Source organism: Adiantum capillus-veneris, chromosome 19 (genome assembly GCF_014529385.1).
Source record: "Adiantum capillus-veneris isolate H3 chromosome 19, ASM1452938v2, whole genome shotgun sequence".
Taxonomy (NCBI): Eukaryota; Viridiplantae; Streptophyta; class Polypodiopsida; order Polypodiales; family Pteridaceae; genus Adiantum; species Adiantum capillus-veneris.
In genome coordinates this window covers 148,148,315-148,160,680 of record NC_140949.1, presented here as the reverse complement: position 1 = coordinate 148,160,680, position 12,366 = coordinate 148,148,315, and the positions used below count along the sequence as shown (strand labels likewise).

The 12,366-nt window shown below is 43.0% G+C and overlaps 2 protein-coding genes across 2 annotated transcripts; one reads left to right on the top strand and one right to left on the bottom strand.

Moving 5' to 3' along the window:
- Positions 1 to 5,812: 5,812 nt before the first annotated feature.
- Positions 5,813 to 9,041, bottom strand: LOC147435043 (uncharacterized). The gene is made up of 2 exons (XM_086491404.1): positions 8,904 to 9,041; positions 5,813 to 8,723 (listed from the first exon to the last, which is right to left on the bottom strand). The coding sequence occupies exon 2, from the start codon at positions 8,614 to 8,616 to the stop codon at positions 8,191 to 8,193; it is 426 nt and encodes a 141-aa protein (XP_086347530.1). The 5' UTR covers positions 8,617 to 8,723; positions 8,904 to 9,041; the 3' UTR covers positions 5,813 to 8,190.
- On the top strand, positions 9,013 to 10,761 carry LOC147435042 (uncharacterized). Its single transcript, XM_086491405.1, has one exon. It carries the CDS (start codon positions 9,013 to 9,015, stop codon positions 9,433 to 9,435), a length of 423 nt encoding a protein of 140 aa, XP_086347531.1. The 3' UTR covers positions 9,436 to 10,761.
- The last annotated feature ends 1,605 nt before the right edge of the window (positions 10,762 to 12,366 follow it).

The window sequence follows — 12,366 nt, the reverse complement described above, 5'->3', positions numbered from 1 at the left end:
TTTCAGCTTTGAAGTCAAAGATGGCAAAATCGTTTGACATGAAAGACATGGGTGAGGCAAGTCATATACTTGGTATGCGCATTGAGAGACACAGATCAAAGAAGTTGATTTGGTTATCTCAAACAGAGTATATTGACAAGGTTTTGCAACGTTTCAATATGGAGAAGGGAAAGGCACTGAGTGTTCCATTGCCACCATATGTGAAACTTAGCAAATAAGATTGTCATGTGTCTGAGGAAGAACAGGCTGAAATGGATAAGATTCCATATGCGTCTGCAGTGGGTAGTTTGATGTATGCAATGATTGCTACTCGCCCAGACATTGCATTTGTAGTGGGAGTAGTAAGTCGATACATGTCAAACCCAGGGAAGAAACATTGGGAGGCAGTGAAAGGAATATTGAGATACCTGAAAGCTACAAAGAGTATGCGTATATGCTATGGGAGTCAGGAGCTAAGTGTAAAGCGTTTTACAGACTCAGATTATGTAGGTGACTTAGACAACCGAAGGTCTACGTCAGGGTATGTCTTTACATTGGCTGGTGGAGCAGTATCATGGCATTCTAGATTACAAGATTGTGTTACTCAGTCTACTACAGAGGCTGAATATGTTGCAGCATCAGAGGCATGCAAAGAATCAATTTGGCTTAATCGACTAGTAACAGATTTGGGAATCAAAGAAGAGATGCCTGTGTTATATTGTGATAGTCAAAGTGCTATACAATTGGCTCGCAATCCAGTTTATCACTCAAAGACAAAGCATGTGGATGTGAAGTATCATTTCATCAGGGAAATGCTCGAGGATGAGCAACTTCAGCTTGTCAAAGTTCACACCACAGAAAATCCTGTTGATCTACTTACAAAAGGACTTCCCTCAGAGAGCTTTGCGCATTTTCGCAAGTAGTTAGGTGTAGGGTAGTACATCACTTCTCTACATCTCTTGTATATTAGCTTGTATAGTAGCTTCTCTCACACTTAAAGTACCACATTGGACTTTAAGTGGGAGGTTGTTGGGGTATAAAGCCCAATGTGGTCGCCCAGGTAAGTGGGTGGGCCGCCAGGTATGTACACATATTCTTTTGTAAAAACCTAATAAGAACTCACTATGCTCTACACATTACAGTAGAGCGATTTCACCATATCATCGTGCTCTTCTTCTCTCACTCTCTCTCGCGTCGCACTTCCGCTCGTACTCCTTCACTTATATCCCAAGGATGGGCCCAAGGTAATGGACCAAGCAGCCATTCCCCATGAAAATATCTAATATAGCACATTAGAGGCCATCAGCAATGTGTCACACTCAAAATGCAAAAAACCATTAATATTGTGAACAATGCAATGTGGAGGAAAAATAATAGCCATCTAAGGCATGTGGGGGTGACATGGTGATATGAGAGGTGGGAAAGCCGAGTGGTGCACAATTGGAGAAAAGAAAACAAAAAAAAGTCATTATGAGATTCTTACACCTAGATGGGCACATGGTGTGGACCTAGTCTAAGATAAAGGGAATATGCCAAGAGGCTTGGGCAAGGAGGAATGAAGGGATGTCGTCTACCTATTCGAATGGGGGCTTGCCCCTATCTTTGTATCAAGCTCTCAACCAATACAATTGACGTGTGGTTTTCCCTCTCTCTTCTCTCTCTGTCCCCTTTCTCTCTCTCCTTTCTCTATCAAGCATGGACTTGTAGAGGGCACCTCTACCCTCTACACTTGGCAACCATGATCTTTGAGTCGACCCTTTTGGAGATGAAGGCCTCCCAATTGCACATCGCACTATGTGGCGACTCTCTTTCTGCCATGGTTGCTTTGAACCTGCTGTTCTAGTATGCTGCCAGGGCACTACGTGTATTACCTATATCTCAATGTTGCGCCCACTACTACGAATGATTCTTATCTGGTCTTTCCTTTGCTCATCACATCAAAGGTTTTTCAGATTGTTTGATCGCACATGGCATCCGTGACCACCTTGCTCGGCCTATCTTCTATGTTGCGCCCCTCCCCCCCTTGCTCGTTTGCATAAAAACAATCATGTATCATGCCAAAACTTATTGACAATTAATGAAACAAACTTAAAAGCACAATAAATGGATACACCACAATTTCTATTATTAGAAGATCATTAAAAGATACATTGAAAAAAGCATAGTCGCTTTTTGTAGATACAATTGTTAAGAGATAGAGAGGGAGAGAACTTGAGCACTAACACGCACTCACACACACACACACACACACACACACACACGAGAGCACACATAGAGATGGAATTTGAACCTTCTTCTTCTATCTTCACCAAAACAAGATAAGAGGTCTACAAGATATAATAGAAGTACAACATAATAAAGGAAACCTAATACATAGAGAGCAGTCTAGTGTGAGCCATTAGTGAGTGAGCTAGCATGATAAGTATACCATCACTCCGGGAGGTAGACCAAGTCGGTGTAGTCCAGCTGTAGTATCACTCGCGAAGATCTGTATGTCCACCAAGGCATGCCAGTATGATTGTCGGTGATAGTCATCTAAGAGTAATACATGTTGAGCTTGATATCTCAACCCTCCCCGTCAAGCTCAATGCCATCTCCCGTAGTCCAAGAATCGCTTGAAACCGCCACAGCTTCTCTGCTCCAAGGGTCTTCATGAAGATATCTGTAACCTACTCATCTGTCCTCACGTACATAAGGGCAATGTCGCCATGCTATGACCCTCTCTTTGATGAAGTGGTAATGCACTTCAATGTGCTTTGTCTGTGCATGAAAGGCTGGGTTTTGAGCCAACTGTATGCTACTAATGTTGTTGCAATGGATGACAACTGGTCTCTATACCTGTACTCCAAAATCTTGAAGTAGCAGCTATAGCCATGCTACCTCACATGCCGCCACCGCAACACCCCTGTACTCTGCCTCTCTACTCGATAAAGCAACAATAGGTTGCTTCTTATTGCTCCATGTAATGGTAGCACTCCCAAATGAAAACATAAGCCCGCTGGTAGATCTGCGATCATACATGCTACCAGCCCAATCTGCATCAGTGTATCCATAGAGCTGCAACTCTTTATCAGCCCTATAAAAGAGTGCATAATCTAGTGTAGCACTCACATAACGCAATGTGTGTCATTGCATCCAAGTGTGGCTTCCTGGGAGATTGCATAAATTGGCTCACCAATCCAACCACATAGCTCAAGTCTAGATATGAGATAGTCACGTAGATCAAGGTACCCACAATCTTCTTGTACATAGTGGCATTCTCAAGCACTTGACCTACATCATTTCTCAACTTAAAATTCAGATTCAAGGGCATTGAAATTGGCTTACAATCAGCCATACCATACTTTTTCAACATGTCCAAAGCATATTGTCTTTGTGATAGCCATACACCCTCTTCTGTGCGAACAATTTGAATGCCCAAGAAATACTACAAGTCTCCTAGGTCCTTCATCCCAGACTCTTGCATAAGTAGAGCTTGTACATCCTCTACTTCAGTCACATTATTGCCACCAACAATCAAATCATCCACATATATGCATATCATCACAATCCCTGCTTTGGTTTTCTACACATACAATGAATGATCTGCATCGGGCATTTGGAAATCCAAAGAGACGAGAAATGTCACTATTCTTTCATACCAAGCTCTAGATGCTTGCTTCAGTCCATACAATGCTTTCTTTAACCTGCATACAAGCCCCCATAACCTTGTGGCTGCTCCATATACATGACTTCTGCCAAGTCTCCATTCAAGAAAGTATTCTTTACATCCATTTGCTTCATGACCCAACCTGAAGCTGCAGCCACTGTAATAAACACACCATCTTAGCTACAGGACTAAACATCTCCTCATAATCAATGTCATATGTTTGCGCATAACCTTTGGCCACAAGTCGAGCCTTGTACCTGCTCACACTACCATCATCCTTATGTTTAATCTTATATACCCATTTACAACCAATTTCCTTCTTTCCTTCTGGCAATGGCTTCAACTCCATATTCCATTTGCATCAAGGGTAGCCATCTCTTCATTCATAGCTTTTTGCCATATCTCATCTTTGATAGCATCTTCAAAACATGTAGGCTCTACATCCTGTGTAATCTTTGCCATATATGCATAATGGCAAGCCACATAACTGTCATACATTAATTTGTGCACAAGATTCCTTACTCTCTCAGATCTGTGTGTTCCACGATCACTACTAGATGCTTTATCTACTACTTGCATTCTTCTTGCACCTGGGGTCTTTTAAGAGGGTATGCCAAAATCCTCATCCAAACTCTATTCACAACCACTACTATTGCCATCATCATGATATGCACTCAAGTTTGGTACCTTAGGGGCATCATCAACTTTCTTCTTACCTTTTCTTGATACATTTGATGAGCTAGCAGGACTCACTTTTTCCCTTAACGTGCCACTCCATGGGTTTGCACCATTGCTTTCACTAGGTGACCCTTGAGGTCCACTCAAAACCTGTGATTGCATACCTATATTTTCTACAGCCACATTCTCTCTTACATCAGCCCCTATGTCATCCTTTACATCAACCTACCAACTTGTCATCTCATCAAAAACCACATTTTTTCTCACCCTCACTTTACGTGTGACAAGGTTATAACATTTGTACTCTTTTTGCTCAAGGAAGTAACCAATGAACACAAATTGTTCATCTTTTGGATCAAGCTTACTTCTCAACTCATCTGGCAGATGCACATAAGTAATACATCCAAAGACATTGAAGTTTGACACATCTAGTTTCTTACTATTAAACTTCTCTTCAGGTGTCATGTCATGCATTGCAGCAGTAGGGGTCCTATTCATAATGTACACTTTTGTAGCAACAGCCTCAGTCTAATAACAATGAGGCATGTTCTTCACATTCATCAATGCTCTAGCAACTTTTGCAATGTGCCTATTCTTTTGCTCAGCAACACCATTTTGCTACGGAGTATACTTGCATGAAAACTACCTTTGAATTCCATGCTTTTTCAAAAATGCATTAAACTCATTGAAGAAGTATTCTCCCCCACCATCTGACCTTAGGCATTTTACATGCTTTCTAGTCTGCTTTTCAACCATAGCCTTGAAAGTCTGAAAGTGAATAAAAAACTCACTTTTCTGCTTCATGAAATAGACCCATACTTTCCTTGTATGGTCATCAATGAAGGTCACACAGAGCCTGCATCCACCCATAGAAACGATCTTTGACGGACCCCATACACTGTATGTATCAACTCCAACATATTTATGCTTACATACTTGTCATGAGAAAATGATGCTTTAGCTTGATTTCCAAACTAACAAGTTTCACAAACTTTCTGCATCTCAATAACTTTGAAGGCTGGCAAACCCTGTAACCATCTCTTTAGTTTGCATAGTTTTCTTGCAGGTTCACATGACCAATACATTTGTACCAGATTTCAATATCTGCTACAACGTCTGCACCTTGTGCAAACATGACAGCATTTATCTCGGACACATTTACATCCAAGGTAAACATTCTGTCCACTTTCTTTCCATGTGCAACCAACTTTCCATTTTCTCTTATGCTCTTCAACAAAGAGCCCATCAGAATTAAACCTGACCTGCAAACCTGCTCAACCATCTGCCCAAACAAAAACCAAATTCTTTGTAATGTTGGGTACATGCAATACATCAACCAAACACTTAACTTTGCCATCTGTCATCGACAATGGCACATTTCTTGTATGCATAATGGGATGTGTAGTATCATCCCTAGTCTCCACATAACCAAGGTTTTGCAAGGTCTGCATTTTCTTAAACCATTCATTATGACTGGTCATATGACTCGACTCACCTAAATCCACATACCAGACATTATCTCCACATTTAGATACATTTACAAACATGGTGTTTATCATATGCTACATCACAAATAACTTCTCAGGCTCATCCACATTCCTACTAGTGGTCGCATAATTGTTTTGTTGTCTTCTATCTATATAGTCATGCTCAAAGTGACCATTTCTGTCACAACTCCAACACGTCACATTGCTATGGTTGCCTCCACTACTACGCTGCATATTATCACGATCTCTCTGGCTCCCCTTGCCTCGATAGTTTCCTCGGCCAGAGGTTTACAATGCTTTTCGTCTATTTTAGTCGGATTATTGTCCATAAATGACTCAAAAATTACAAAAGTATCCAAAAATTTAAGTACACTGCTTGAGACCATGTTATGTTGTGATAAATCATCGTCCTCCATGCAACACGGGCCCGGGTATCAAAGGATCCATCATAACCACTCCAAATATAGTTGCATATCAATCGCCGCAGCTGCTTCATGACACCCTGATGGAGCATCCAACAAGAAGCAATGTACAACACGGACGCAAGCAAAACCTGATTGAGGGCCACAAGAACTGTCTCAGACAAGGAGAGATGTTGTGTGGACCAATGGCATAATTTCCTGCTCAATGACAGAAACACTGGCATGAACTACTGCTCCGAGGATACATCCAATCCCACCTGGAACCCCAAGTACTGGCAAGTCTGACCACAGGCTGTAGCCAAGTCCCTCCTCAGCGCCCCATGTGGGGATGTTATCTGATGCCAGCAAAATACCATAAGACTTTGACCAGTTTATGCGAGCACCATTGGCCAAGCAACATACATCTAGGGCATCCCAAACTGCCTGCAAAGAGGCGAGTGTGTAGTGAACCATAAGAAGGGTATCATCAAGAGTATTCTGGTCAACCAGTCACTCTCCCCAGCGATGGGCAATGAAACACCTCTTATAGCATCATGTCGTGCTCTGATAAAGTCTGACAAAGCCTCCCCAACAAAAAGGAACAAATAAACAGCAAGTGGGAAGCCCTACCTGACTGAGCGAGCGATCGGAATTAAAATACAAAGAAACCCACCAATGGCCGTAACAACACTCCTCGCAGATCTTTATAAAGCTAACACGCCTCTGATCCAACCTGCGTGAAACCCCATATGCTGAAGAGTCCCCTCCAAAAAATCCCAATCCACTCTATCATATGCTTTTTCAAACATAGAAAAGACTATAACCTTTGAAATGCATTGAACAGCTAGCCTTAGAGTGCATTTTGTGCTCTTGAACCAGAAAAATGTCCGAATCAGCAATTCTGAAAAGCAAGCAGTCTTGAGGGGTGACTGAGACCCTTGACATTAAATGAGGCAATTTTCATTAAGACTGAGGAGTGTCAAGAACTAGCTGAGTATCTTCATCACTGTGACTATCAGACATGTACTGCACCTCATTATTGACATGTGAATTAGTGGGCTTGGAGACATTAGTGACCTTAGTTGCTGAATGCTGGAGGATAACTGAGTCAATTGCAGCCAGGATGTCAGGAGAAGGAATGTCTTGTAAAACTTCAAACACATTAGGGGAAGTGTAACCAGATGTGCACCTCAATATTGACATGTGAATCAGTGGGCTTGGAGACCTTAGTGACCTTAGCTGTTGAATGCTGGAGGATAATTGAGTCAATTGCAGCCAGGGTGTCAAGAGAAGGAATGTCTTGTAAAACCGACATTAGGGGAAGTGTAACCAGATATGCCAGTTCTAGATCTATGCCAGTTCTAGATCTAAAGGTTTTTTTAGATAGCTGATACCCTTCTGAGTCAACCACTCTTTTGCCTTTATCTAAAGGTCTAGGGTTTCTAGAGGTGGAAGGGGTAGAATTTGCTTGGGTCCTTGCATGAGGGGCATTTTTAGGATGAGCAGTTTGCAATGCTGCCTTGTATCTACCAGGAGGAAAAGCATATTCAAGGGAGGTCCCTTGAGGTGGAGATGATGGAGAATATTTATCCACTCCATTGTAGTTAGATTTCCTAAAGATTTGCTGTCTAGGGACCATATGCCTACTTCCAGGATAAGAGGGGATGAGTTCAACTGAACCTTTATCCGGGGTAGGACAGTTTTTAGAAAAGTGCCCATAGTGATAACATGATCCTGAAAGATTACCCCATTTAAGGTATATCACTATTCTGCTAATAGATTCCAACTCAATCTCCATTGTGTTAGGCATAGTTGTATCAGTATTCCACATGACATAAGCTCTGTTTCTATTGGGGCAATTGATTGTAGGGGCAAAAAGGACTTTGCCTAAAGAAGCAGCCAACTCTTTAATTAATACAAGGCCGCAGAAAGGCAGGCAAATCAACAAAATCAACCCAAACAGGGCACTTCGATAACAAGTCTTCTTTAATCTGCTTCATTGGCTTCCAAGGAAACACATGAACAACTTGACCACAGAGAATAATAGTGGATGTATGCTGAGAAACCTTTTGGCCTTTTGTTGCAAAAAAAGCACCTCATAGAGACCAGAACCATTATAAAACACTTTGTCCACAACTGCCCTTTGGAAACCCCGATCCAAGAAGCCTGCAATTTCATTAAGGGCAGGGAGTTTGCCAGTAAAATAAGGAACAATAGCCCTTGGTTTAAAAGCTGAAACCTGTGTCAGTACTGTGTGGGCAGCTATGGTAACCTTATGCAGACCTTGCACCTGAGGGTTTGAAGTTAAGGTATCATGCAAACAAGATTTCAAGTCAGCAGTAGACAGAACATCTTTATCAGACATAGAGGGCACCATGGATGCTTCAGGAGGATTCAAAAGAAAAGCATTGGGGAGAGCCATAGGCTCAAAAGAACCAAAGAGGACCTGTAGTAGTCACGTAGTCAGCCCGTCGCGGCCTCACCCGAGCCCTGTAGTACCGACATGAGCAGGGAAGAAGCAGTCGTGGCCTGCAGAGATAGGAGGAGAACGTTTTCATGTGGAGGAGGTAAAGCTATCAGCACAGCCAAAACCATCGAGCATAGAGGGACCAAACCCTAAGGCAGCACAGATAAAACGCTAACCTCCATTCTCTCTCTCTCTCTCTCTCTCTCTCTCTCCATGAGACGAGCAGCCACTGACAGACTCACCCGAGGGTATGCAGCCCTGGCCACGCTAGAACGGCGATGTCACCATGCACACTTTCAGTAGCCTCGAACAAAGGGGTGGCTTTTTGACACACTAGTCACACCAGCTTTGATGTATGCAGCAGCAGTATGGGCACCGGGGCTAGCAGCTGACATATGGACACAGATTGAGAGGCCCCAGATATGTATGTTCTCACGCTTGTTTCGTAGCAAGCACACAGTACCACACGACATTATCAAAGCAGAGGTCGCCACACCACCCATGGTAGTAGAGGCACTCTTCCATACGATATGCTCTATCGAGAGGATGAGAGACTTACCAGCCGACAGACTCACACGCAGGGCCTTTGAGGCCTCTAGGCAGCTTTCAGAATCAGGGGTGAGTAGATCATGGTACTCAGAGGTTACAACATGGTTTGGCACACAGGGCGTAGATATGGAGAAATTGCCGCCCTTTCAATATGACTCAGATTCACCTTTTTTTCGCCCCTCACGCAGTGAGCGGAACACAGTGCTGAGGCAGGACTTATGGTAGTTACACATCAGACAGACTTGGCTGGCACCTCATCTTCCCTCGAACATGACACTACACAGAGATCAGTTCCTCACCATCTTAGCTGATGGGTTTATCCAGCGACCCCGCTACATGGACACCTACATGCCTCACAACTCACGGACGGCCATTGGTCAGCTCAAAGTAGCATCACACAGATTAGAGATTGAGACAGGCAGATTCGAAGGCACCCCCAGAGAGGAGAGGATATTCCGGATATGTAGAGAGGAGGTGGAGAGTGAGGAGCACTTTGTCTGCAGATGTAGAGCTTGACATTAGGAGCGGGTACGAGGCTCTTTTCACAGGACAACCTACTCTACAAGAGATGATGGATTCCAGAGATCAACGACCGCTGGGTCACTTCTTAGTAGAGATTCAGCGACAGAGAGGGACACTATTACAGCCCCCTGCATCAGAAACCACATAAGGGCATACACAGCCCACATTTCCATATTGTTATCTCACAGGGCATTGTTAGGCTTTGTTAAAGTGTCTATTAGCAACTACAACTAATTCAAGGGCAAATAAATGTTCACAGAGAGGCTGGTGTTGTCATTTTTAAGCTTAGTGTTTGGTGTATTCTTCAGATTCAGTTTCGTATCTGATGAAACTGTACTCCAGGTTGGTCACTTGAGATCTGTGTTGCAGGAAACGGCCCCTCAGCCTCAGGAAACGCGTTTCTGAGTTTCTGGCGGGGGACCGCGTTTCTGGCTGCCTCGAAACGCTTTGAAACGGCACCTCTTTTGCCCCCAGAAAAGCCAAGCTGGCGTTGGATTATTAAAAGAAAATCAAGCCTCCCACTTTGAGCATGTTTGAACCCCCTTCTTTCAGCGTGTTTGAAGCGGGCACCCATCTTTAAAAACCGAGCCCTCTTATCCAAAACAAACTCTAAAACTTGAGAAAGAAGGCATTGTTTCCCTGCAAACACACAGCAAGCTTCAGAACTTTGCAAAATTCTCTTCTCGGCACGATCATAGGCCAGGGAAGCTTCCATCTGTGTGTGTGAATGAAAGAGGAAGACTCGAAGGCCATAAGCACTTGATTTTGCTTTTCGGCAAGCTCAAATTGTTTTGTTTTTCTGTGGTTGGCTACTGCCAAATGGGTAAACCCCCGTCGTTTCATTGTCATGTATATTTCCGTTTCATGTTCTAAGAGGCAGGTTGACGTTTCCAATTTGGAAACGTTTCATGCAACACAGCTTGAGATGCTTGAAGAGTTAGTGGAAGCTGTAGCTAAATTGAAGCTTGCATTGAAAGGGGTGGGTTCAGACTTGATAATCGGTGTGAAAGCTGAACTTACTGCCTTGGCAGCAGAGGTATGCATTAAGCATTTTAAGAAACCCGTCCTTGTCGTTTTATTTGCCTGTAAACTTTTTTCCTTTCTGATAATTTTCTGGCTAGTATTCTGTCACTGTTAGGTTGTATGCCTAGCAGCTTAGGGTAGCTATGACTGGTGTGTATCTCTGTGGTTGTGTGTGTCTCTGTGGAGATGTCTGATTGGGTCTTTATTTGTAGGGCAGATGGTGGAAGTAAGTTGGGAAAATGCCTATGTAGTATGCATTGACAATTCGTTTGTGTGAGTGGAGAAAAAGTGATAATGGGCATGCTATGCAGCTTTGGTCATTTGTTGTTTGCTCAACCTTTTGAGTCGTATGAAATATGGTCAAAAGCCATCCTTCACCATACAGAGCGGTTTGCAAAAGTTGGGTTAGCATGGTGGTTTATGCTTGGAGGGACCTCTCTGCGTCTTTAGGGCTATCCAATCAAGGTAGATGCTACCAATGAGATGGCCTCTCTATCTGAAAAATTCTAAGAGAAATTAAGACACACAGGCAAATGAGAGAAAGAGGGCTATGCTAAGCATTGGAAAATTTGACTAATAAGTATTAATGATCACAAGCATCTTCCTTAACTTATTCAACATCGACCCATAATCATGGACACCACAATTGACGAGGAATCCTACATTGCTATAAATGTGCAAAAGCAAGCTATGCATTTGCACAAGCAATACATCACTCTGGCCCACCAGATTCCATCTTCTAACAGGCTCTTCTTAGTGAAACTAGTGACATTTCGTCTGAATGAGATGCTTCTCTTCACGATTTTGGACAATCTCTTGCTTCTAGTGACACTAGCTGTAGATATCTTCTATCTGAGAGATTCCATCTTAACAAAGGAGCGAGCGAGCCTTACATGCTATTCTCGATTCTATATGGAGATCTATGCAGCACGCTAGAACTCAGCTATGGGCACTCGAGGACGAGATATATCAAATTTCCTATCATGCTATGGCTCTTTGCATTACCAATGCACGCACACTTAAGATTTCTTTTCCACAAAGACCTATACAATCCACTCTGCATTGGTGCTAGATGATGTAGGTGCACTAGACAGACCTGACAAGATGCAGATACTTGAATTTATATAATAATCATATGATATATGCCATGTGTTGAACCCTTTTTTGAAAAATTTTCCCCTATGTGTCGTGGGTTTTGGGGGGTTTGGGGGTGGGGGGGATGGGGATGATGGCTAGAAAGATGTACATCTCCTCAAATAATCACTCATATTAGCATAGCTTAGCTTAGTAATTAGCATGGTAGAGGAGATGAGTATGCATTGAAGCTTGGCTCTTGGTTGGATTTGCATCACAAAGCCAAGAGTTGTTGGTGTAGGCCTCCCTTCTCACAAGCTTGGAGTAGGTGATAAGCTTTCCATTAAAGCTTGAGAAGGAGAGAGAGAGAGAGTCTTCTTGCTTCACACATACATTGTGTGAGTGTGTAAGTCAATAATGTCTTTGAAAAATCAGCCCCCTCTCTCTCTTGGTCGACCCCTCTTGTGATTTGCTCATGCTCACTCCCTATTGGAGCTCCCCAGGCTCAGCCAATGGAAATTAAGCAGCATAAGTGAT